The 26591-nt window shown below is 41.3% G+C and overlaps 2 protein-coding genes across 8 annotated transcripts in view; both read right to left on the bottom strand.

Moving 5' to 3' along the window:
- mon2 (MON2 homolog, regulator of endosome-to-Golgi trafficking) overlaps window positions 1-5246 on the bottom strand; it is a 69626-nt gene extending 64380 nt beyond the window's left edge. For all 4 annotated transcript variants that reach the window (XM_088923778.1, XM_088923779.1, XM_088923780.1 and 1 more), the window contains exon 1: window positions 4786-5246. In XM_088923778.1, coding sequence (XP_088779904.1) covers window positions 4786-4893 — 108 coding nt within the window. In that variant the 5' untranslated portion in view covers window positions 4894-5246. The remainder of the gene's footprint in view (window positions 1-4785) is intronic.
- A 3303-nt stretch (window positions 5247-8549) lies between these two features.
- usp15 (ubiquitin specific peptidase 15) overlaps window positions 8550-26591 on the bottom strand; it is a 40834-nt gene continuing 22792 nt past the window's right edge. For all 4 annotated transcript variants that reach the window (XM_088923512.1, XM_088923513.1, XM_088923514.1 and 1 more), the window contains 15 exons: window positions 25323-25467; window positions 24460-24633; window positions 23228-23386; window positions 22653-22877; window positions 22104-22187; window positions 21921-22015; window positions 21144-21332; window positions 19319-19431; window positions 16889-17164; window positions 14913-14983; window positions 14545-14660; window positions 13464-13613; window positions 12973-13076; window positions 11796-11884; window positions 8550-10474 (listed from right to left, as the gene is read on the bottom strand). In XM_088923512.1, coding sequence (XP_088779638.1) covers window positions 10253-10474; window positions 11796-11884; window positions 12973-13076; window positions 13464-13613; window positions 14545-14660; window positions 14913-14983; window positions 16889-17164; window positions 19319-19431; window positions 21144-21332; window positions 21921-22015; window positions 22104-22187; window positions 22653-22877; window positions 23228-23386; window positions 24460-24633; window positions 25323-25467 — 2212 coding nt within the window. In that variant the 3' untranslated portion in view covers window positions 8550-10252. The remainder of the gene's footprint in view (window positions 10475-11795; window positions 11885-12972; window positions 13077-13463; window positions 13614-14544; window positions 14661-14912; window positions 14984-16888; window positions 17165-19318; window positions 19432-21143; window positions 21333-21920; window positions 22016-22103; window positions 22188-22652; window positions 22878-23227; window positions 23387-24459; window positions 24634-25322; window positions 25468-26591) is intronic.

Here is a 26591-nt window from a genome sequence, read left to right as displayed (position 1 = left end):
AGCATTAAATAGTATAAAACTAGCATTACTGTAAGCATGACTAAGACAGAAATTCAAAACTCAAAAAGGCATGAACAAACCTTTAATTTGTATAACGGTTGGTTAGGTTTATTCCATTTCCACTGAGTGACAGTATTAAATTTATTAGATATAGAGCAAATAAAATGATATTTATTTTGAGTCGAGTATGAGCCACTTGCCAGCAGTGTATCTATTTTCTCTTAAAAGTAATTTATTCTGATGATGCTTGTTGTAAGAGCCACATATTTAAAACACAAAAAGTGTGCTGTCAGTTGTGCTTTAAAGTGCACAACTGTAAACCTGGACAATATATGAAAAGAAAATTTATGACGGCGTTAGACACCAATATAACAATAAATTATATATCCTTTAATAACAACTGTACGTACCAATTCAATACAGAGACCTAAAGCCATATATCTTCCATATGTAAATCGTAAATTACACAGTGTGCAGAAGAAATGTATAAAAAGGGGAGAGACATGATTTAATTTAGATTATCATAAAACTGTTTGTTGGCGTCAGTTCTGAACAAATGTGGAACTGATAAAGCATTAGATATCACCTGGCTATCAACACGTTTGTACAGTTTTATATCCATTTTAGCAAAGCGCGTCACCACCCAACATTTTAAAGGAAAAACGTTTTAAGGATATGGAGACCTTGGACAGTAATTTTAAACTCTGTAAGTAATTAAACAATCCTCGCTGGAGAATAAAGTGAGCCGCTCGCTCTGTTCATAAATTACGCCTTTGCGATAAAGCGATAACCTTTACAATTTTGGGACACCGGGCCCAAAACCTTGAGATATAGCAGACAATTTCTGCACAAACCACACTCCACAGAGGGCGAAGAAGTGAACTGGGTGGAAAATCTGAATCTCTCCCAGTTATACAGTAAACCCTGCAGGAAGAGTTTGATTACACAATACACACAGTATTTTAAACTGGTCTGGTGGGTTAGAGCACATTAAACTGAGGTGTGCCAAGTTCACAGTTTTGTTTTTCCCCAGAGCAGAAGAGCTTTGCATGGCTTCCTTCCTTAATGTGAACTACAAGGCAGCCCTCTTTTCACTGTCTGAAATTGTATGCATTATGTTAGTTATTCTGTTTATCGGTGCGGTGTCCCATGCTCAGCTTTTCACCCCCAAAGGATCCCAGAGTGAGAATTGCTGCCTCTCAGCGTTAGGGCTCTGGGTTCAATTCCAAACCTGGGGAGCTATCTGTGTGGAGTTTGTATGTTTCCCATATTAACATGGGTTTCCTCTGGGTGCTCCAGTTCTCCCCAGTCCAAAGGCATGCTGGTAGATTAAGTGGCTCCTGGGAAAATTTGACCCTTTTGTGAGTGTGTGCTCTCTGAGGGACTGGCATCCTGTCCAGGGTGTATCCTGCCTTGTGCCCACTGCTTGCCAGGATAGACTTCAGCTCCCCCATTGCATTAACTGGGTAGAAAAGTGATGGATGTATTGTAACATACATTTGATGTACTAGGTCAAAATCTAAAAATGACCATTCCAATGACTAAGAATACGGCTGGCACACACTGTAAGGCATATTTATAGTAGGAGCTCCAGGCTTCTGTAAGAACTAGAGGGAGAAAGGGGAGATGAGTGGGATGAAGCAGTTAGAAAGTGGATGGGTGCACTATTTATAAAGCACCCAGAGTGTCATACATATATAAACACAAAGGGAGACCCATTTTATCCATTACTGAAGTGCGTAACACACTTGGGTGACACTCGACAGCTGTTATGCATCAGCAGCCCCACTGCACGTCAGATCAGGTAAAGAATTGAGAAACTGCTTCAGCATTTTCAACCGCCAGCAGCCATATCACCCTGCAACTCACAACTGGCAGCCCCACTGAAGCTCAGCAGGTGTGAGCCTGGTCAGTACCTGGATGGGAGACCTCCTGGGAAAAACTAAGGTTGCTGCTGGAAGAGGTGTTAGTGGGGCCAGCAGGGGGCACTCACCCTGCGGTCTATGTGGGTCCTAATGCCCCAGTATAGTGACGGGGACACTATGCTGTAAAAAGGCGCTGTCCTTCGGATGAGACGTGAAACTGAGGTCCTGACTCTCTGTGGTTATTAAAAATCCCAGGGCGTTTCTCGAAATGAGTAGGGGTGTAACCCCAGCATCCTGGCCAAATTTCCCATTGGTCTTTCCCAGTCATGGCCTCCTAATAACCCCCCTCTCTGAACTGACTTCATCACTCTGTTCTCCTCCCCACTGAGACTGGTGTGTGGTGAGAGTACTGGTGCAGTGTCATCCAGGTGGGGCTGCACATTGGTGGTGGTGGAGGGGATCCCCATTACCTGTAAAGCGCTTTGAGAAGTGTCCAGAAAAGCGCTATATAAGTGTAAGCAATTATTATTATTACTATTATTAATTAATGCGGATTATTAGGAAATGCAGAGTGGAATTTAGTCAGGACACACAGGTTAACACCTTAACACCTGTGCTTTTCAAACAGTGCCATGGGATCTTTTAATGGTCAAGCAGGCAGGACTTTGATTTAATCAATCATTCAATGGACAGCAGCTCCTGCAGCACATAACGCCCAGTCTTCATACTGGAGCGTTGGTTTGTAAAGTCTATGCCAGATAGATGAGTGCCACCTACTGGTCCACCAACACTTAGTTTTCATTAGAGGTCTGCCACTCCAGCAAGTTCTTAACAACATTTCCATGCAGTGATCACAAAGGCAACATACTGTATACTACTTAGGAGAACTGCATACTAAAAGAATACATGTAGAAGGTGTCTCAAAGTGCTTGTGGGCAATGGGCTCTAAAACCATGCTTTTGCCTTAACTTCAATATGGTGAACTTTGCTAGGTCTCGTACTGATAAAATCTGCATTTTGAGGTCCGTTTACCATCCACTCAGACCTAAACTGATAAAGAGTTGGGAAATTTCCTCAAGAGAGAAATGTTGATAAAAAAAACATTAATAAAGAGAAGAGCAAGTTGGAGAAGTGAACTACTGTTTTGTTCATTTTACTCTTTCTTTCTCGGTCGAATGCAGACTTGGCAGAGCTAAGATGCTATAACGTCTGAGGGAGAAAGAGCACTTTATGAAGAGAAACTACACTCCAGTCCCGAAGACGGCTCCCACACCACACAGCTCAGTGCCCTAGATGCACAGAAGTCATCTTGCTAACCAAGGTGCTGGTTAACAACAGCTAACCATCAGGGTAAAGAACAGGGCACGTCACACAGACATACCGCAAATTATATCAGCACCCTGTATACATCACGACTTCAATACAACAAACACATTTGAAAATGTATTCTTAATGAGTAGAATAAGTGAAATTCTAAGTCAAGTACTACCCCTTCCTCCGTCTCGGTTTTTCATTTTTAAGCTAAAACATGGTTGGTCCGTGGGTCTAAAAAGACTACTTTGTTAAAGGAGTGCAACACCTTTTGATGGATGAAGACAGCATGTTCAAGAATTGCAAATTACACCAGGGGAATATTTTGTTTTCGCGGTAGAACAGTGGTGGAAACAGACAGACTCCATCACTAAGTTCCTGTAAAACTTGTAGCTACAGGGTTTTTTTTTTAAATAGACATTCAATTGTCACTTCCGCTTTGCTATCAAGGTGTTTTTGTTTTCGTCTTTGTTATTGTCATGAATAGTAAAGATAACGTACACACCGTATAAGGAGGTCATCACAGGCTATGAGAAAAGCCAGTATTGTATCCGATAAAGTTCCTACACAGAATAATAGAATTGATTACAAAATACACGGCAAAAATATTTTAAAACACCCTTACACTAATTACTCAGCATGTGATACCTCTTTATCTGAGTTTCGAAAATTAAATAACACATTTTAATCACCCCACGTATTCCTAACCTAGTTTTTTTTATACGAGAAAAAGAAAACGTCTAATAGTACATCGCAGATCTCAGTATCATTTACAGTAACACTTCTTAGCTTCCGATTTCTTTGAAATGTCAACAGACTATTCTTTACGAGTTTCTCTCAGCTGACTTAGCACGATTTCTTTCTAGACCATACCGTGCATGTTACAGAATAACCTGACGCTGGACGCTGAAGTTGTAACTATGACTGGGTGTGAAATATTATGGACTTGGCTAACAGAAGGAGCTTTCTGAGTGAGAATCGTGTCTGGGAGGCTTGGTGGTACAGTTGTACAACTTTGACAGAGCCTCTGCAGAGTATTTTACAAACTGGATTAAAAAACAGGGTTTGAGCAAGGAAAAACCTGTAAACGGGTATACAGTGTTGCGATCTCACTTTTTGGAGTGCAATATCACAGGACAGTGTTCCTTTACGGATTTCCCTTCCCTGCAGAAGTGCCGACTGTTCACGGCGACTTTTGTCAAGCTTTCTGACAACACCTGCGCTACTCTCCTTTCTGCCAGATCACTTGACAAGAGCTCCGCTCAAGAAAAAAAAAGTGATTTGTTGCAGCCGAGGGTACCACATAACCATGTAAACAGATCCATGCCTGCTGCAAATAAAAGTAGCCTCGCTTTTTTTGGGGGGGTGGGTGGGCTACATTCTATCGTTTCCAGTTTCCCAAATGGCAAAAATACAAAAAAATAATACACTGCATTTGTTGGCGATACCGACTCACCCTCTCTCGATACCACACACAAAGCGCATACCCTGACCGCTCTTTGGCACACGAAAACGCATGCCTTACGCCAAACCCACCTCCCTGAACGGATTGCACTTCGTGTTATCTAAAAAAAACAGGCAGCAATCACGCGTGATATTTTCCCCGTACCTCTTTCACGGGGGGGAATTTCTTCTTGCACTCCATTGACAGGGATCGCAGATCGGTCTGCATGTTCTCAAGTAATTTCTTCACCGCCTCGGGGCTGCTCGTAGTCATTTTCGCTGCGCCTCTTGTATAAAAACCTCCCGATACAAAAACAAAACCCAACAACAACAAGGCGATCGCAATCCTACAGCACGATCCGGCCTACTTTTTCGCTCTTGTGTGAAAATAAAATCGCCGTGTGTGTACCACTCGTACGTCAGCGTCCATTGACATAGACGGTGCCACTTTCTCCTTCCTCGCCGGAACGACAGCAAAGACGACGCAAGCTTGCGCCTTTTCTTTCATCAAAATCCAGTCGCGACGCGGCAGGCTGTCACCGCCACCATCCTGCCAGATCGGGATGCCGGTTTGCTGCTTGATTCGCAAATTTCAACCCCGGGATTCCTCTGCCTCCAGCCTCCACCATTTGCTGTGCCGTTCCGATCCCACAATGCCCGAGTGCACACTGACACGTCACACACACTTCCGTAAACAGTTGCCGGATCTCACGGGAAACATTACAGCGCCCCCTGCTGCAACTACAGGAGACGACATATACATTACAAATAAGTTGTGGATGTGATAAATAGCCAATCGGTGCGCTACCTATCACAAAAGTTTTCCCATGAGCAGCCTACTGTTGCGCCTTTTAGTGCATTTTCGAGTCACAGCCTTTAAAATTAGAAGGTAGAGGCGTAGCCAGGAATATTATTTGTTACAGTCACCTTTAACAATCAACTTGTATTGACATCCATAGCTTCCTCTTTGTGAGGAGGTACAACACACATATGGTGCCTATAAGGACGCATAAACAACTGGGACGTTAGGTAGAGATGCATGCGTACAGTAAACCCTTTCTTATGAAAATTAACATACTGCAGAAATTTGGATAGAAAAAAAGCCGTCCCATGTATTTTTGTCTATTACTGTTAATTCATCTACAACTCTATGAGCCAGCTTCCGAAGGGGATCGTCTGCATCTTTGTATTAACATAACGCAACAGACGAAGCAGGAATTATCCGTTTAGTCATTATACGAAAAAAAAAGCCCAGTCCTGATAAGGGTTATGACAACCCAGGGCCTGAATAGAGTGTAAGTCAGAACTACCCCTTGATTGGGATGCCAGTCCATCACCCATGGAAATCGGAGGAAGGAACGTGCAGACTCCACACAGACCATTGTCTGGAATCCAACTGAGGACCCATGAACAGTGAGCAGCAGCCCTAATAACTGTTTCGCCAATTGATCTTTATGCTCTCACTACATCATACTCAGAAAGGCGTTAAAATTGTGCAGTGCTTTAGTTAGAACAGTTTTAGAAAAGTTCAAGGAAAAAAACCTGTAACTCTTTCTCTGAGGAAAAAAGAGACAAGCCACATACAGAGCAAGTCATCAAATTTCTTTCGTTTTGAACAGAAGAAATTACAAAGGAGATGTATTCAAGAAATTCAAATGTTGTATACCCATCAAATGAACTACTTCAGATCATTTGGTTAATCTGTTTATTTTCTAATCTTCCTAATTACTGAAAATGCAATCACAGCAAGCTTGAATAGGTGATAATATGCTGAGAGTTGATTTATATTTAATTATCTGAAATATAAAATAAAGAAATTGATTCATTACCTAAATATTTTGTTGGATTTAAAAAAAATGGTTTTCAGTGTAAAACTGGATTTCTCATGTGGTCAAACTAATTGAAGTAATCTAAGGAGTAAATAATTGATAAATATATAATTAAATACTAGTATCATTAATGGGGGATAAAATAGTAAGCAGAAAACAGCACACGTCTTGTACCTAGTTTGTTTGGTATGGCTTCTTATTTTCTTCACACTATGTGCAGAGAAAAGATTAGCACCTGCTCAGACAGAGAAAGTTTTAAAGTCTGAGAGACAAATTAGCACAACACTCCCCACCTCCATTTAGAATAAGCAAAATTGCATTTTCCACACCAGGACACTGTGACATAAACAAAAGATATACATATGCATGTAAGAAAAGGTGCAAAGAGTTTAAAAATACCTAGTGAAGTACAGGGCGTTAATTGTCCATAAACAACTCAAGTTCATTCTGTGCCCTAATGCGCTGACCCCAGGAATGTCATGGATGAGAAGAGGCTCTATTCAAGATCCTTTCCAGGCCTTACCTTAAGCCAGAACAACCAAGGTGCTGTTGAAAGTGCCATCCATCTATGCATCACAATGGGAAGCTCTAGATTTTAATAGTGACACGCTGTAGAGGTGGCACCATGCTATGATGAAGGAATACCATGGGTACCTGCACTGCTGTCCATGTCTTTCAAAAGAGGCAGGTTAGCTTTCAGATCAGCTCTCGGCTCTAGGATCTAATTTGGTCCCAACAGCCACGCTGGTTAACGGGCTCCTTTCACACTCAGAGTGAAAGAGTGGATTAGTTTGGGAGGTGCTCTGGTCCATGTCGGATGGTCTTGCACAGAAAAGGAGGTGGAACTAAGACTGGAATAACGTGATAGCCTCGATTGGGAACATCACTCAGTGGTCAGGCACAGCTCAGGGTGACCAGCTGCAGCACATCTGGTGAGCCTGCGAAAGGCTGTCCTCTGTACTGGAAGTGTGTGCTTCAGTGCAATACTGCCCACACAAAACGAAGAAGGAAACTGAGTCGGCACATCAGCTCAGACACTGGTTTGGCTAAAACAGTAGCAGGTTGTTTTCTATAACAGAAAAGCAATGTTTGGGTTGTGTAATCCCCAGATAATAGCTTCACTGAGCATACATGGACCTCTCTTCTGTTTTTAATGATCCCTGTGAAAGTAGCCAATCAAGCTCGGTTCCGTGTCTCTCAAAAACAAAATCTGTACCGGGTATGGGCTGAAGTCACACAAGTCACAGATTGCCTTGCGTATCGCGAAGCTAACTTCCCAGTAGGGAACCGCGTGAGCATGCGTAGGCTGCAAAGGAACAGGTAAAGCTTCGTTCCATGGTGAAAGAAAAAGAAAAGAAACGACGTTTCAGCTGTGGAGCCTTCTTCAGGTGCGAGGGAGAGAGGGACAGTAGGGGACACATGAAGCCGAGGAGAACAGATCATTCATTCATTCTGCAAATGCATAGAGGGGATTTAGAAAGAGATGCGTCTGTCGTTGAGAGAAAGGCAAAGGTGTAATCCAAGTTTAAGGATAATTGTAGTTCATTTGCTACTTTCCGCTCTCTCCCTTATACCTGAAGAAGGCCCAACAGCAGAAACTTTGGGTTTCTCTTCTTTACCTTTCAGGAACGAACCATTACCTGTTACAACACAATGCGAATGTCCAAAGGAAGGCAACGTTGGAACTTATCACTCACACTGTACTTTCCAGGTACAATATTACAAACCATTCAACAATAAACCGGCCGTCTTTTCAAAAACAAACGCTTCTGAAATGTATAGTAGGAAAGTGATTACCATGAGTACTGCTTTACTGTACATCAGGTCAGCGGTTAACATGAGACAATCCTATTTCACATTTCTAAACCAAATTAAATAAATGCAAGGTCAGCATAAATACATGCTTAATACCGAATACTTGAATAGTGATCTGGCTAATTAAACTCAGAACGGATTTGGTTTTCCGTCAGAGAAACCCATCTGTACCAACCAGGTTTTTCTAAAGACAATTTGTTTTGGGTTTTTTTGGAATGAAAGATTCTTAACAGTTTGTGGGAAAAGAATAAGTAAATAAAAGCAAATAAACAAACACACAGGAGCAAGGCTTTGCATAACTTTATTGAAGTCTGTATATAAATAAACATGCACATTTCAAATGTAAACCCAAGTGAACTCAAGTGCAGCCAAAATATGCCACCCCTGTCATGCGGGACATTTTTTTTATTAACTATACAAAATTTTCCAAATCAAACAGCATCCTCAAAACACCAGGAAGAGAACACTGGCAAGACTTATGAGCTACAGAGCAAAGCCTTATATCCCATACATCTTACTTTTTCCCCAGTTTAAATACATTGCTTTTTTAATGCTAACATATAAATAAATTAATTTACCAAAGGCGCACTCACAGAGTGAACTCTTTATATACAATATTTATAGCCTGTTGAATTTCACGTCTCACTCAGTCAGATAAATATTTGAATTCCCTCCCAACAAAGATCACTGTTCAGAATCTTGCAAGTGGATTACAATAAAGCATTTACTTAGGTATAAGATACATTAACAGTACCCCAGCATTTGTATAGCTACTAATAAAGGCAATAAAATCCCAAAATCCACATACCGTCCATCCAGCCCCCACCCAAAAAAAAAAATATCTAGACTTACAGATGTATGGAAGGCATAAATCAAAACAGATAACACTTCACACATATTACCAATATCCTGGACCTCCATTTCATGACTAATTGATACTAAATATGGAGCTAAATGAGATTCGTGTGCAATGGAGCATGCGGATGGTACTTTCACAATGCAAGAGCTATGGTCTGAGATTACAGTAAGGCTTTGGTGACTTCTAGTAGGATCGCAAAAAAAAAAATCTTGTATATCACCAACATTTATAATCTCAAAGCCTCTACACTGAATGTTTTGAGGGATAAGGGTAAGGGAGCATTTTGGATTAACCACATTTATTTTGCTACACCTCAAGGGTGTCATATACTGTATGTAGCAGAATCAACTTCTACGTATGTATAAAGTACACCGGGCATAAGGGGCCAGTTTGGGTAGAGGAATTTGTTTCAGTTAGAAGAGCAGCTTATACAAAAGAACACAACTGTAGTAGCATACACAACACAGCACTGAGCAGCAGTGTCTGATGAAGCACACTTTCTACTACAGTTTAAAGGCAGCTTTCCTTAGCACTAAGCCTGAAGGTGGGTGAAGACCCTCTGAGTGTAAAACATTTGCAGTACGCGTGGCACTGGATTATCTACCAAATGGGGTGATTGTGCAAATCTAGTTTCTGTTTGACAGTCCAGCAGTTTCACCACAGTAAGAACATTTCTCAGTGCTCAGTTGGAGTATTTACAAGGCAAAAATAAAAAAAAGCAATATGCAAACACCTGCCCCTCCCCTAGAGACTGTAAAATAATCACACTGGCAGGGGGAGAAACGCACAAACCTGCCCCCATCTTTGAATCGGAGACAGAGATGTATGCAGCATACACCCTGTGTGTTTGTAAGTGCTCTGCGGGCTTGCATTATCAGCGCATCTTGATGCAGACGATCTGTAACGTCCACTATTGAAAAGAAACGTATGCATTCTAAAATCGGGGGGGGGGGGGGGAAGCGAAACAGGGAAGGGCACCCCGAATGCCCAGATTGCTCAGTGTCTCTTGGCTTGTCGCACTGTTGAGGGAACATTCCGGCGTCAGGGCAGATATCTCCCGGCGGTGGAGGAAGGGGGGTGGGAGGGGCATTCTCCGACTGTAGCTCCGGACGCCCCCCCCCCCCACCCCCTCAGTTGGTGTGCATACAGATTTCGTTGTTGAGATCGTGCTCGTCGTTGTCGTTGTCGTTGTCATTCTCGTTCTCGTTGTCGTTGTCGTTCAGGTCTTCATCGCTCTGAGCGGCTGCGCCCAGAACTGGGGGGGCCGGCTGCTCTTCGCGGTCTAGTGCAAAGTATCCGGTGCCACTAATTGTGTCTTGCCTCTGGTAGAAGAGCACATAAGCAGCCTTTGACTAAAACACACACAAAAAAAAAACGTTAGTTTTTTGACAGATTTTTTTTTTCCTCAAAGTACAGGAAACAGGTATTGTTTAGGTGGGTAGCTGCGTCAGCCTTCTTCAGGTGTGAGAGAGACAGGGCAGTAGGCAAAGGTAATGTAGCGGGAGAACAAAGGCTGGGAGAGAGGAGGAGCGAGAGGCGGGAATGCTGGTTTAGTGAGAGAAGCGGGCAAGTGGCCCAGAGATTGTAGGTATTGTTGTATGCTAGAGACTGCACTTTGGATACTAAATCACCAAAACCTTGTTTTTATGCATGTTAAATCTTAAATTCAGGATGCAGTGAATGTTTATCTATTGCACGTGATGCTAATTTATCAAGAATCGTGTATTGCACCGACAATAAATAGGATTTTAAAGGGAAACTCCTAACAATGGAAGTTACACCCCATACTGGCCGATATGAGTCCATTGGTAAGCTTGACCAGAAAAAGTATTTGGTTGGTCAGGAGTGTTGAAATTGCTACGGTGTATTTTCACATTGCGAGTCACATGGCAATTTTTAATTGCAGTGTGGGCCTGGGTTGTGTCGCGAGGCAACTGCAACCAGAATTCCCTAAAAACAGAAGAGAGTGAGATATGTAGATCTCTGGACATGGTTAGCCGTCAAAGCCCGACATTTTTGGACATATCGAAAGACCCATGGTGCAAAAAAGTAGCAACAGTCAGAGGAGCAGCATCTATCGTTGACGTCACTACAAGAATCACTATTTTGCTAAAAGCTAAGACCAACTAGGAATGGCATGGTGGCGCAGTGGTTAGCATTGCTGCCTCACAACGCTGGAGCCCTATTCCAAATCTGGGGTGCTATCTGTGTGGAGTTTGCATGTTCTCCCTGTCTGTGCATGGGTTTTCACTGGGTACTTCAGTTTCCTCCCACAGTCCAAAGGCATGCTGGTAGCTTAGAGTGTGTGTGTCTCTGTGATGATCTGTGTATGTCTGCCCTGTGGTGGACTGATGTCCCATCCAGGGTGTATCCAGCCTTGCGCCCACTGCTTGCCAGGATAGGCTCTGCAGTTGTAAGATGGATGGATAAGACCAATGTACTGCAATCCTACCCCCAGAAGCTTGCTTTCAAATAAGCACTGCTGCTTAGGGATTCTCCATTGCAGTTAGCTAGTGACATGACCCCCTAGTGGCACTTGGTGATGATCTCCCTTTATTCTCACGTCTGATTGCATTTTCACCTTGTAAATGCATGTCCCAGCTGGGGCTTTGTGAAACAACCAAAAAATCTATTATCGCGCCTTTTATGTAAGGAAACCCAACAGAAACCTACCACTATCTGCTCTTCAGATGCAGGTGAAACACTGCTGTCATCAAAGTAGTACCACTTGCCATCATCCTTGTTTTTAGCAAAAGCAGTATCTGAAATAAAAACAAATAGTTAGCACATGTATTCTTTCAGTTCTTCCAATGTTACAGGCAACCTAGATAAGGGCACAAATTACATCTAGTGACTGACTACTGTAGATTAGGACGCTATTATAGTAAAATAGTATCTGGTAGAGCATGTGATAGCTTGGCTATGTGCAACACTCATGTTGATCCTGATGCAAAAGCTGCTGTTGGAAAAGACTGATGCTTACATCACGGGCATGGACGCACTGGGGGGAAACTGGAAAATTTATTTTTTGGGGGGATGGGGTGCTCATTGTGTCATTATGTCAAGCCCCTGTACTTCAGTTCTCTGAGGTTAAATGCCAAGGACAATCAAAATGGAGGACACAAAGCAAAGCCTGAATCAAGAGCTGAACCACGGTAACTAAGGCTGATATTCAACCACAGCAACGTCTACACTACATGTTTAGTGAACGGAGTCAGGGTTTTGCACAAACTGCTGAAACGAATGTCTGGAACTAGTTGTACATCACAATTTGGAAATGCAGAAAATTGAATTCTACTATTATGTACCGAATTTGGCATGTTTAGTAATCAGAGGGTAAATGAATTGCACAAACTGAACTAACAGTGCTGAAAACCTGAAAACTATGTTTCTATCAACCGCTGCATCACCTACACTGTGGATATGCATAACTTGAGCCTGTGTGTATTTAGCATTTTGTAGTGTAATGTCAGGTAGTCAGGAATAACAAACAGCTAAATAGCAATACATTTTTTTTTTCCAGGAATGCAAAATGATTAGCAACTGTTGTTCTTAACTAATTAAGACTTACACATCTCTACGGTTAAAGTTATTACAATATTCTTCCAACAGTATTACACTTCTAAACTTACTTGTCTATACCAACAAAAACAGGAATACCCAAAACACATATGTATTCTATTTTTTTAGGTACCATAGAGAAGATTGTGTCAGAACACACTTGAAACTGATAGTGACCTTTACACAATGTATAATCTTGTCTGTGGAAATGAAATCAAAAAGTGATGATACCAGATTATCTGAAAAGCAAACAAAAAAATCGAAACAGTTTGAAATGAAGAGGTCTTACAGTGTCCACCACCCATTCCTCCATAATGGTTAGAAACAGCAATCAGATCATAACGACAAGGACCAGCATTCGGGTTGATCAGGAACTCCAACATATCCAAATTACTGTGTAGGAATAAAAATGAGTGTTAAAACTATCTATAAACCAATATGTACCACCATTTTGTGTTTCATTTCTTTTTGGCTTCTATTAAAACATGGTTAGTTCATAAAGAGGCATTTGCTACTATAGATTTTGGTCACAGTAAGATTTCTTGTGCATTCAGCCCGATACACACTCATGGAAAACATTATACAATAATTTTTTTAATACAGTCTTTGTTTACTTGAGTAAAATACCTGCCAGGGTGCCAGGTTAACTGTGAAACTGCAACTCTAGCGAACAATCAGTCATGAGAGAGAAACGAGCTTCATGCCACACTTTAATTCCAAAAGATCTGAATCAAACCCACACTGTAATACAACAAAAGAGAACTGTCTCCCATTCAATACCTTATAGGGAAATCCACCAGGGAGTCCAGCTTGTCCCTCATGTAGCGGCTATAGGAGAAGCGCTTAAGGTGCACCACAAGCACAGGAGGCAAGGACCATAGATCCAGCTTCTTGGTTGCTTGCTGATGCTGTTTGCAGTTTGGACAGTACCTTTAAAAGAATAAGACTGAATTTAATTTAGCCTTCATTCCACTCATGACAGAAAAAAACTCGGATTGACATACGCAGCCTTATTTTCTTTAGGGAAAGGAACAAATTTGCCATATAGCCCTGTGAAAGTTTTCTGAATTTAGTGCGCACGTATTGACTGCGCTCCAAACATAACACACCCAACAGAGCAAGTTAACGTGCTTCTTATAACACGCGCCCCTCGCGTCACCCTGTATATAACCTGCAATTTAACCCGTGACATAAGATAAGGAAACCACTGGAGATGTTTTAACTGGCAATATGTGATGCAGTACTGCTCCCCTAGGTTACAAAAAGGTTAAGGGTGCAAATCCATACCTGAAAACTGCAGTATTCCTGTCTGTTACGATTGACGCACCTTTTAGTAGAGCAATTTTTTCCTCAGGAGCCGTGATCTCTATATTTGGAGTGGACTCAAAACTCAGAAAGCTAACGTACGTCCCACAGAGATAAGTCTGTATGGCAACTATGTTGGTTTTACTAGAGAAAATACCACTAGCTTTTGACGTTACATACCAAATAAGACACAGTGGCTACTAATGAGCTCTCACCCTGCGGGGTCCAGAGGTGAGGTTCTCACTATCTCACTTGCAGCCTGACTGGAGAATCAGTCGTGTCTGTGTCATTTCCAGGCTATCTATAATAACCGTCTATGTCACATAGACTAAACTAGTCTCTTAAATATTACCTTTTGGATTGCATTAAAATCTGCAGTAAGATCTTCACAACATAATATGGGAAAAAAAACAGTACTGGGGGAGTAAAAAAGCTAACAGATGCAGCTAATCAACACTAAACGTGCGTTGTAATAGTTCCTATTTTTCCTTTGAAGAAATCCATATGACAGGAACGACGGAGTTGTCAAAATCTACACGGCGCAGTTTGAACTCACCATGGATCTTCTGCGCCTAGTTTCTCCTTTGTAGTGAAAAGCTCGATGCAGTCTTTCAACCTGAAAAAGGCCTTTTTCTGAGGCTTGTATTCCATGCTTTCGTGCTTCTCAAAGTCCTTTCAGCAAAGAAAAATAAAACAGACTTCCTTTAATTTTACAGTAAGGTTACAGTATAATGTCACTGCTGGAAATACAGAAAAATTAAGCCCATCTTAGGAACTTTCATATTATTTGGTGTGCTGACTTGGGTGTGTTTGTTTGGCCATTTTAAATTGTAGCTACATGAACCTTTGCGACAGTAGGCCTCTTGATTAAAGAGAAAATGAAAATCTTTCCCGCAGAGCACATGTCAGGTTCCTCGCACTCACCTCTGCTGCACTCTCATCAAAGTACTTGCTCTTCATTTCAGGTTCCCAGTCCAAAGAAAGATATGACCTATCTGTTAAAAGAAAAGAGTGGGGTGTAGATATAAGGTCTCGCATTCAAATCTGTGTCCATTCACTTAATTAACTAGAAATTGACAGATTACACAGATCAAGGACATTTGGCAGTATAGGAAGCATTACCAAATACGTGGTGCTGTAGAAACTGGTGCATACTACATCAAGAACACAATGGGATATTGGCTGGCATGCCTCTAGACATGCATTAACAGCACACTGAATTAGCAAGCAGTCAATAATAATTATAAAAAGAATAATAAAGCCAATGTGCACCAGTTAACTCAGATTAACGAAGCCAATTCTGAGATATCTGAGTTTATTAGGAGACCATGACTGGTAAAGGCCCGAGGGAAATTTGGTCAGGGCACTGGGGTTAATATCCCTCATCTTTTCACCCTGGGAAATTTAATGTTCAAGTCAGGACCTGGGCTTTAAGTCTCATCCGAAGGACGGCGCCTTCTTTGCAGTATATTTGCAGTCTATATACTGGGCATTTGGACCCACACAGACTGCAGGGTGAGCGCCCCCTACTGGCCCCACTAATGCCTTTTCCAGCAGTAACCTTAGTTTTTCCCAGGAGGTCTCCCATCCAGGGACTGGCCAGGCTCACACCTGCTGAGCTTCAGTGGGGCTGCCAGTTGTGAGTTGCAGAGTGATACAGCTGCTGGCTCTTAATTCCTACTCAGTACCGGCAGACTTCCACAGGAAAAGCAAACTGTTACGGTCACCGCTGTCTATAAACTGTTCTCCATCTCTTCTGAAACTTCCCGAAAACCGGAACAGTCTCTCACTGCCACAGGTCGGCCACACACACTCCTTTTAAAGTGATCGCCGATTAGGCAACTGTTAATGAATGAGGGGTATCTAGTGCAACCCCCCCCCCAAAAAAAAAATTCCACGGACCACTATCTATAGTGTTTACGCCATAACCTATCCAAAGTTAAAATGTTGCAGAAACTGCCGGACCATGACAATGCGAAGCTCGATCTTGATCTTGCCCATACAAAACTCCTTCCATCCTCTTTGAGGTGTGCGGACGAAGACACATTTTTCACTGTCCCTGGGACTGTGGACCCACTAAAGTGTCACATCCGAGCCCAGGCATTCACCAAGTGTGATTTATGCTGTGTGCAGTCCTGCATTTTGGTTTTCCTAATGTTTGCTGAGGTTTTGCAGCTTCAATCCTGACAGATCCAGGCTTCCTTGAAGAAGCTGGTCCACATGGTTTGGAGACATGCACCTTTAGAGGTGAATGATATAGTGAGCTCCTGGCAGAGCTTGTCAAACCCTTGTAGCAATGTGGCACTCTCAAGGTAGGATGGCACATACTCAGCACAGACCACCGCATTCCAGCTCAGTGGACTGTAAAATTTCCTGATCTTATTTTCTGGCTATATGAAGAGGTGAGGGATCAGGTGAATCACAGCATCTCTGCTCGAGCCCAAAGGCGCAATTTGCCACAGTGGCCATTTCCAGGGCCACGCCGATATCCGATTCAGTTTTTGGATGCGAGGGCTCATATAACATTAATGCAGTGCCACCTAGTCAGGACCTGATTTCCCTGATGCTATTCACATGCTTGCAATCCCATCTTCATGCTGACCACTGTGAAGTTCAAGGAAAACTGGACAAATGGCTAGCAATGTCTTGTTAAAAAACAAACACTGACAGGGTGTTAAAACATCAAAGTCCTTATTCTCCTCTTGCCCAACCCACAAGGAATTAATCACATATCCAACCTGCCCACAGATATAACAGCATTCCTGATTACCCGATATTTCGGTCTGAAAAAGAAGTTTGAACATAAGGCATTGTATATCATTTTCTTTTACTTAAAGTTTCACCTAAGCCTGGAAAACCAAAACATCATTTTAAATTTTAGACTTAAAAAACACACTCACCACTTAGTCGAAGATGCCCATCATCAAATCTGATCTGCCTGGGCTCTTCTTTGATGTAGGTGAAGTCTGTTTTCCCCATGTTATTAAACTGGAATGTGAAAAGTCGTTTTTTGTGCCCCACGAACTGTTGGCCTTTGCATATCTGTTCTGGACCAATCCCATTCTCCAAATCATTGTCTCCGCCTACAGATTCCTCCGATTGGCTGTTGTCATTTTCAGAAGGAAGCTCCTGATCTTGGCTGGATTCGTCATCCTGTTCATCCGTCTCCATCTCACCTGCAGTTTGACCAGGGAATCAGTCTTTTCTGTGTCATTTCCATTATACGTCAACAGTAGCAAAGAAACAAAGAAAAACTTCAGCGTAACTATCACCCTCAGAAGCTGGATGCAAACACCTATACTTTGGAAAATGAAATAATATAATATAAATGATATATAATTATCATTCTTTACAGACATGCAGCATAAAAGCAGAAAAAAAAGGTTTTGACATCATCTTAGCTTGGGGTTAATCTTTTGACTGTCCCAGTCTCAATGGAAACAGGGAAACGTTGTTCAATATTCCTTTTAACAGTCAGGAAATAAAGGCTGGAGAAAAACTTTGAAGCTTTGAAATGCTTTGATTACAGCAAAAAAAACTATTTATGACTCAAAAATGAACTTAAAAAAGTTCTTAAAACACCCCTAAAAGTTCAGTTCAGAAAGTTCAGTTCACTTGAGTTACTCGAAGCAAGTCTCTATTGTGCATCAAAAGGAAACTGCAAATGCATTTAAAATATTGCAGGAAAACAAAAGCTTTCAAATATCTTATTGTTTGTGTTTCTAGTCTCTTTACTGAGTGTATGCCTTGCAAAAAAATATTGCACATTTATTTTGTGACATATAACCAATAGCCAAAATAACCACTCTGACACCAGTTGGAAATACAAATATGTGATACTGTTAACACATTTTGTATATACAGTACTAGCAGCTCTGATTTAGTTGTGGATGACAATGTATTATTACCACATCTTGAACCATACCTCTAGATTCACCTGTAGATTCACATCTGCTTAATGCAGGTGTTTAGCACAGCTCTAAATTTTAATACCCAGATCTAAACATAAAAAAGCATCTGTAGCACAACAACAAAAGTTTAGGTACTGCCAATGAAGGGGTATGGACACAAATGTGGTGATAAACAGAGAAGACAACAAGTTATCTCTTGAGACCCTTTGCAAGCCTTTGCAAGATCCATAATAAATAAGACTTCATTCCGGTTTCATCACCAAATTTCATTCTGGCTTCATCACTGTCTGACTCCAAAATTGGAGTTCTTGGGTCATGAATGATTAAGTGTTACTGAAGGAGTAATAAGTAAATAAGGTGTAAGTAATGAGTAAAAGTCAAAGAGAAAAGAGCATGATAACCTGCGACTTAACATAAATGACACAAACATATTAAAGATATTAGAGATAGTTTGCCCTTTTTAGATCATTTTCTGAAAATGCAAGAATTTCCACCATTACAGTAGATAATAATAGTGAATATAGTTTCTCTCTGTGGTGTTTTCTTTGATGTGTTGCGAAAAAAGTGCTCATTAAGTTTCAGGATCTTTTTTTTTGTGGCGATTTTCCTTTTTTATTATTTAAACACCTGAAACCATGTTCCCCTTGCCGTTTACCCTAGGTTCCAGATTTCAGAACAAAAAAGTCTTTTCTGCTTTAGGATTCCATTTACTACCTGCATTTATTGTCTTGATGTACTGCAAACAATCCTGCTGGTATTTAACAAAACTGTTTGAAGGATTTTCTCATACAATAATCGGTTTAAAGTATTCTAAATTGAACCACGTTCAATAATATTACACAACAGGACCCTGAAGGAGTATGGAATTGGCTCAACAGCCATGATTTTGAAGCTGAAACCCTTCCTTCCTTCACAAAACAGCTGGACGAGATCCTTGGATCAATTAATTACTAATTACCAAATAGGCCAGATTAGCTGAATGGCTTCCTCTCATTTACAATCGTTCCGATGTCCTAAAATGTACAACAAAAAATATATACCTGGCTCATGGGTTTCCATTACCCAAAACCATTCCAAGGACATTTAAATTTTTCTTAACGCAGTGCTTGTTTTTTTAAATTTCGTTTTGAATTTCTACTTCAGCCTTACAATGGCTGCACAGCCACTGAATACCAGATCTCTGGTCACACGTCTAGGTACAGAGAGGTGTTTAGCGCACTACCTAAACAGAACGGAAGCTCAGACAACAAAACAAAAGCCGTACAACCTCACAAGTTCAGCCCTACAAATCATGAGGGATGTGGTGCAGTCAGCATTACAGGCAGTGCAAAAAAAAAAAGTCAGAGAACTTAAAGACTTGTTACACTGAACCATTCCACTCAGAATGGCGCTTGAACGGGAGAGAGAAAGAGCACTTACTCGGAGAGCCTTCCTCAAGTAAACCATTAGTGCCATTGCTGTTGATTCCATGGTCTTTGCAACAAGAGGTCTCTTCCACCTCCTCGTGTTCAGGGGAGGTTCTAACATAGCGGCTGTAACAAAAACACATTCCTCTCTTTAAAACTTCGCTGCCACGCCTCAGGCCGTCCCTGACAGAACAGCTTGAGCTGTGGTTTGACAGCACAATTCCTTGAAAACAAATATTCCGGGCATTACCCATGCCCGGTATTCACCAGAAATGTCCAAAATTGCAACTGCAGCTGCCTTCCAATACGTCTGCTTTTCCCCCCCCCCAACATTAATAATCTGTTCCTATAGAATTTCATATATTTTACTGTTATCTAAGAATAATCACAATAAAATCTAGTAATGTTTTGTTGGAAATGTGAATGGGGTCACTTGTATACGCTGGTAAAAAATGTTTTTTTCCTTCACATTTTTTCCCCAAAGATGTCGAAAAACTTCTGAAAGTTAAATTCTGTGTTTCTTTGTGTTTCTGTATTTGGCTACCAATGAAATCAGCTTTGTTACGTATGAGCGAGCGCTAGGCTTTCAGTGCTTCTGCAACTAAATGGAATGATCCAGCGATGTTATGATGACTGTTGGACGGTTTCAAACGAAACGTCTGTGTCAGACAAAGCTAACATTTCCTCGCTCGCAAAGAAATCAAATAAGGCCGAGACATAAAAGTTTCGAAAAGAAGAGGAAAGTTAACTGAAGCTTGTATATTTGTTTTTAGAGTTACAAACTACCAGCATACCTGGGAGTTTCTTCAAATTTTTAGGGCACAAGAATGTTCTCTTCAGAGAATGAAGTACTGTGAAGTTTGACAGCCTCATGTTGTAGCATCGTATTGTACGTCTTTTTTTTTTATTTAGCCTGCATAACCTTTCATCTACCGAGAAAATCTCGCAATTTTGTATTTCTGTTTATTGGTTGTGGTCTTGATTGACCAGCAAAATCAGCTATTTTTATCCTTCATTTGGCACAGTATTTACATGTTTCTACTGTGAGAGGATCATCGGATGAGAAATTTTCTGACCCTACATGGCTGCTTTTATTTTCATTAATGTCTTCAGAATATCAGAAAGTGCAACATGTCGCAATATGTTAACGATAAGCTCCAAATAAGAACTTCAAGAACCACATTTACTAATAAATAAATCCTTTTTCTTTTCACCAAACATTGTATATAAATTATCGGTGTTTAAATTACAGACTAAAGTCATCTACTTACTTCTAGACAAATAATCCATCAATCCATTTTCTAACTGATTCTTCTATTTCAGGGGTTGTGGGAGAGCCAGAGCCTATCCCAGCAAGCAACAGGCACATGGCCAGGTACACCCTGGATGGGACGCCAGTCTGAACTCATCTTTCAAAAATCATCAATCGTAATTAGCTTCTGGGCTAATTTTCCCAGAAGCCAAATAATTCAATTAAATTCAATTTTTTTTCATATAGCGCCTTCACAACAAGGTTGCACCAAGGCGCATAACAAATAACCTACCAGCATGTCTTTGGACTGTGGGAGGAAACTGGAGCTTCTGGTGGAAACCCACAAAAAACTTGGGCAGAACATACAAATTCCACACAGATAGCCCTCCCGGAATTGAACCCCGGGGCCCCAGTGCTGTGAGGCAGCAATGCTCACCATTGTGACACAGTGCCACCCCCAGAAAAATGATCATCTGACAGAATGACCTAAAAGTACATAAAACGCATGATACCACCAACCCTTTGATCACAATGGTGGAGAATGAATTACTATCAGCAATAACCATAAGATCCAGTAGGCACACACCACATTCTCATGAGCAGCATATTATAGAGCTTGTCTTCACTCAGGTGGCGTGGCACAGTGATCAGAAATGGCTGTCCAAACAAAGGCGAGCTGGTGTGGTTGTAGCCTGACTGTCGGTACTTCTCCCGCAGATGAACAGGGATGACAACGTGGTCGGTGTCCTCGGCCCGATTGATGGCTATTTCAAAGCTACAAAGAAGAAAACCTTTGGAAGAAATTGCGCTGACAGAGCATTTCAGAACAAGAAAAAAAAAACACTCATCTCGTCACACAACGCAACCAATACATAACCGGGAAAAACGCGCCAACCCATCATAGCAAAACTGCAGTTCTCCCTCCCTCTCTCCCTCCTCCCTTGCCTAACCCCTTCAGCGGAAAAAAACAGCAATGTGAACAAAAGACAAAGGCATTATTCTCCTAATCCGTGAGGAGCTGAAGGTTTTTCCAAATCTGGCAGCAATTAAACGGCTCCTTTATGAGATACAGATGATTAAAATCCAAAGTAGTAAATTCTAAATCTGAAACAGTCAGCATTCTCTATAGAACAGCCTTTTGTTCTGTCAGAGCTACCGTAAAATGTGCATGGGCATTAAAATACCAAAATCAAATAACTGCACATCTTAAGCTGATAACCACAAGAAAATCCGCAGAACACCCTTTGGCTGATGCAGTTTTACACACACAGCCGTCAGATCCCCGTTTCTTTAATTTACGATTCCTAATTTTTAAACAGTTGCCTTTAATTCCATAATAAAGCACAAAAGCTCCCATACTTACACATAAATGTCATCCCGTTCCATGATGCTACTTAGATTTTCATTCATAGCAAATATTCTATGAAATCGGTGGTTGTAGATGTCAGTTACAATCATCTAGAAGGAAACATGGCAGAGTTACATTAAAAAGAGGTGGTTTCCAATTCCACTTTATTTGACCCAGAGTAAAAACGCCAGTTCTTACCCTGTCTGAAGGTACACCTGATAAAGCTGAGAGAGCAGTGCAGAGGTCAGAAATGTACCCAACTTTGGGTACCACAAGCTTGTACTAAAAGGAAAAAAAACAGAAAAAGAATGATGTCTATTTATGCCTGATGAAGCATTACCATATATTAATAAGCTTTAGCCAGAAAGTGCAGGACAAGTGCAGTTTTAAAAAACGGTTTCTTCTTGCCAAAAAAATGGCCTACAAAGAACATCTTCAGATCCAATTGACAGAATAGATTTCAAAAGAAAACAGACTGTATTAACAGATAATCTCTCACTTCCTCTTCAGTCTTTTCCATTGCTATATTTTATTGACAGTTGCATCCTTTACAGCACTAATTTAGTAACGGTAGATCGATGAGAGACATTTGGTGCTCAAGAAGTTAGTTAATGGTGGGTGAATTGATGAAGGAGAAAGAAAAATATTCCAAAATCGCCACATATTTCTTATACAGCAACAGCACAACAGGCTAAAGAATCTGCAAACATTTTATCAAGATTAAGACCGGAAGGTGTACAACTGTACCTGCATTATTTTTGCTAGGGGATCTAATCGCACAAGGTAGACTTCAAGAGTACGTTCTTTCTTCATGGGCAGAGGGAGTGTCAGGTAACAGAAAGGGTCAAAGGTCACGGAGACCTTGGCGCACACGGGACAGACTAGCGTGGATTTGAAGAGCCCATGAAATATATCCACAATGATGGAGTCATTCCTCTTTATATGATTTTCCCAGGCTTCTTCAGCAACAATCTGTAGAACCACACGGAATGTAATTACCAACCTTTTTATTTATTTTTACTTTATTGGCCCTATACAATTTCTTGCATTAGGAATTTGTCTTTTCACAGACCCCAACTTGCTCTCCATGAGACACACAGACAGGGAGAGAAGCTTGGGGTCAGAGCTCAGGGTCAGCCATTTATACGGCGCCCCTGGAGCAGCTGGGGTCAAGGGCCTTGCTCAGGGGCCCAACGGAGTAGGATTCCTCTGCCGGCCAAGGGAGACGAACCGGCAACCTTCCAGCCACAGGCGCAGATCCTTAGCCACAGAGCCACCGCACCGTACGTTACATACAACGAAAATATTTTACATAAGGTCACCTTATCAGGCCTCCCCTCTGCATCCTTGAGCTGGATGTAGGGCTTTTTTCTTATCCTGTTAAGATCTTCGTGCAATCCATCAAGAAGGAAGGCCAGGAGCTCGTGGGAATCTTGCTGCTGGTATCCTGAAAACTGAGGTGCAAACCTGCCAACTTGAGTCTGCAATGAAAATGCCGAGTTTGCTTTCATGGATCTGGGTGTATTTTCAATGCCAACATGAGAACCGAACCTACAAGCTAGGTGTGGTAAACGAAAAGTGGAAACGTGCGACACTCTCTGAACGAAAACCTATGCAAACAAAAGTATTCATCTGGAAGGAACATCAGAAGCAAACTATGTAAAACAATTGCAAGACCACCTGAAGGAGTCTCTGCCTGCATTCACCGGGACTGTATTGAGTGAGGTGATTCAAAACCAGGTACAGTATTCCCCCTCCCAAGCAAGCAACTGGACACATCACATCTGTAATCGTTTTCATCGCAGGTCCTCAGCCAATATAATTGTACTGGCAGAGCTGATGAAGCCTCCCAGGTAAATCATTCACTTTGAAAACTCATGAAACAAGCTACTGTAACTGAAAAGATGTTTACTTGGCTATTATATTTTAGTGCTATCTTTTTGCTGTTTACCATAATACACTTGTGTGCTCATGTACTCATTTCTATCAGCTACTTTACACTTAACCAGAAATTCTGAAAACTACAACACGGCACTTCTCAGATTTGATCGTTGAGTGTTCAAAACAAACAAGGGTCATATATTTGTGATACGTCCACTTGGGAAGTATTCCGTGTTTCACTCCAATATCCCTGTACAATATTCGGGTTGGGGACACCATACTGTACAAAGGCACCGTGGCGTCCTCTCTCTGGTCATGAAAAATCCCAGGGAAGTTCTCAAAAAGAGGAGGGGACCTTGGTGCCCAATTTCCCCCTGGCCTTTACCAATCATGGCCTCCTAATAATCCCCATCTCTGAACTGGCTTCAACACTGAGTGGAGTGTCCAGAAAAGCGCTATATAAGTGTAAGGAATACTACTAATACTACTCATAATAATAATAGTGTTGGATCTGTATAGTCTGATCTTCTGTAACAGGAGTGCAAATTCAAAACACAAAATAAACAACACAATACACTGGATAATACCCCTTGGGTCAACACCCCTAACAAAACGGAATAAATTCCAACCTCTTATAAGGTAAGCATTATATTAACAGAAAAGGACAAATCACCTTAAAAGGCCTTGGAGTGACATAGCTGTATTTTCCTGACCATATCTGTTTGATCAGCTCGGCATACACTTTTGCTATTTCACCTCGCATTCCTAGAGGGTTGTCGATGTTTAGCTCTTCCTGGTATTTGTCTTTTAAAAAGTATTCAGTGAGTGGAGGTATATTGCTTAAACACTGCACAGAAACAAAAGAAAAAAAGGGTGAGAAAAGACATCAAATAATAATTCTGCAATGCAACAAACACACTGCACCAAAGCTCGAATTAAATACCTTTCTACCCTAGAAAGAGATTTACGGTATTTCTCATGTCCACACAGAAAAGGAAGACACATAAGCACGAAAGCTAAAATGAGACATTTGGATGTATTTTGCCACCTACAGTAAATATAAAACATGCCCCTACTTCAGTAGTTCAAATTTAATTATCTGGTAACTTCAGAAACCTGCTGAATTCTACTCACTCTGAAGGAATTTACAGTTCAATGGCAAACGCGATAGACTTTCCAGGAAGGCTGGTTTGGTCTAAATTTCCAGGAAAATCCTATGCCTGCTGAATGTTTTAATATATTATGCCAGTAAAACTGGCATAATCACAAGTAAACCAAGTAATTTAGCAAATCCCTCCTGGGCCTAAAGAATTTCTTCCTTCAAGGACATTTAATAAGTGAATTCTAACATAAACATTCTATTTTTGGTAGATGACCACAGAATATTGTCAAGTAAATATGAAATATTCAAACATCTTATGCATCTATTTTACAGTGAATTATCACCGTTTTGTGTTTCTACCCACGTACAAGAAAGGTAAGAACTGTAGCAGTTTAAGTCAGGAACTCGGAGGCTTTAAAGACCAAAACACCTACCTGGACTGCCGAGTTCATAAAGCACGTGTTCCCCAAGTTACACAGGCCACACAGGCCAGGCAGCTCATTGTGTCTTCCTGGCTCTGGGTAATCATAGCTGTTATATGGAGGATATGACGGGATACAGTAGTTTGAGTTTTTTACACTGCAAAAAGAAGGAAACGGCAATTGACATTCAACGAAGGCCTGGAAAAAAGAAACCCATTAACTAAAACAAACCCAAGACATCTGACATATACCAGAACATTTCTTTAAGACCATTCAACCATTTTACCGCAACACTATTAATAATGGACACCGGCAAATCTGCATTACAAAGACAGGTGTGATGCAGGAAGCAGAACTCGGCTGAGAACATGGAAAACACAAGGCAACGTATCCAGAGATGGTGATAACCACAGTAGAAAAGACCTAGATTGAATACCAGACCTCAGATAACAGTGCAAAGATCTCTACCATTGATTTAGAGGAGTGGCTTCACAGCCTACTCTGTTCTCCATCCGTCCATCTAACTGTAAACATTCTGACTTTAGGCACCACCAGCAGCATAAGAGCATCTCATTTCAGTTCTCTTTAGGTCCCAACATAATCAAAGAGTCCCAGCTGAGAGACTCCAGAAGTGGAGGAAAAAGCGTGCCTCGGTTACAGGTGAGACTGTTGTGAATTCAAGGCCTGTGTGACATCACTGTCCTAATGCACGAAAGATTCTATTTATAGCTGTACTGCTAAGACAGCATAATCTAGCACTGGCTTGCAGGAGGCAAGCCTGTGACGGAATGAGAGACTCGCCGAGGGAGAAAATGAGCAAATATAGAGCCGGGAATACCAGATCTCTGCATCCCCCTGCCTTTAGGAAAACTCATTTTTCAGGCATCTTGCAACCTAAAATAAAGGCTGCCTGACATCCGGTGATTTATGCAGTGCATTTGTAAACCCACATAATAAGAGAAAATATTTTCCACTTAGCTCTTTATTTTGTGGGTTCTCAGCAGAAGCCAGTTATGAAGCTAAACACAAAGTTGAAACAAGGTGCAAATTGAAAGCATCCAGCCAAATTTTAAATGCGTCGCCTTTGTCTACAAAACGCACTACGGTTTTATGACAGCCTCTAATATAAATTGAGCAGAAGGGCAAATAAAATATTCTTTGAAGGTCACAGGCACTGCAGAGAATATTCAGTAGGATGGGAGAGAGAGACCAGGATATGGTGTCAGGTGTCAGGGAAACAGGCTGAGAAATGACCAATCTGGCAGGAAAACTACTTATTCT

The sequence above is a fragment of the Atractosteus spatula genome, chromosome 8 (genome assembly GCF_055471065.1).
Source record: "Atractosteus spatula isolate fAtrSpa1 chromosome 8, fAtrSpa1.hap1, whole genome shotgun sequence".
NCBI classification, from domain to species: Eukaryota; Metazoa; Chordata; class Actinopteri; order Semionotiformes; family Lepisosteidae; genus Atractosteus; species Atractosteus spatula.
This window is presented reverse-complemented; position numbering and strand designations above follow the sequence as displayed.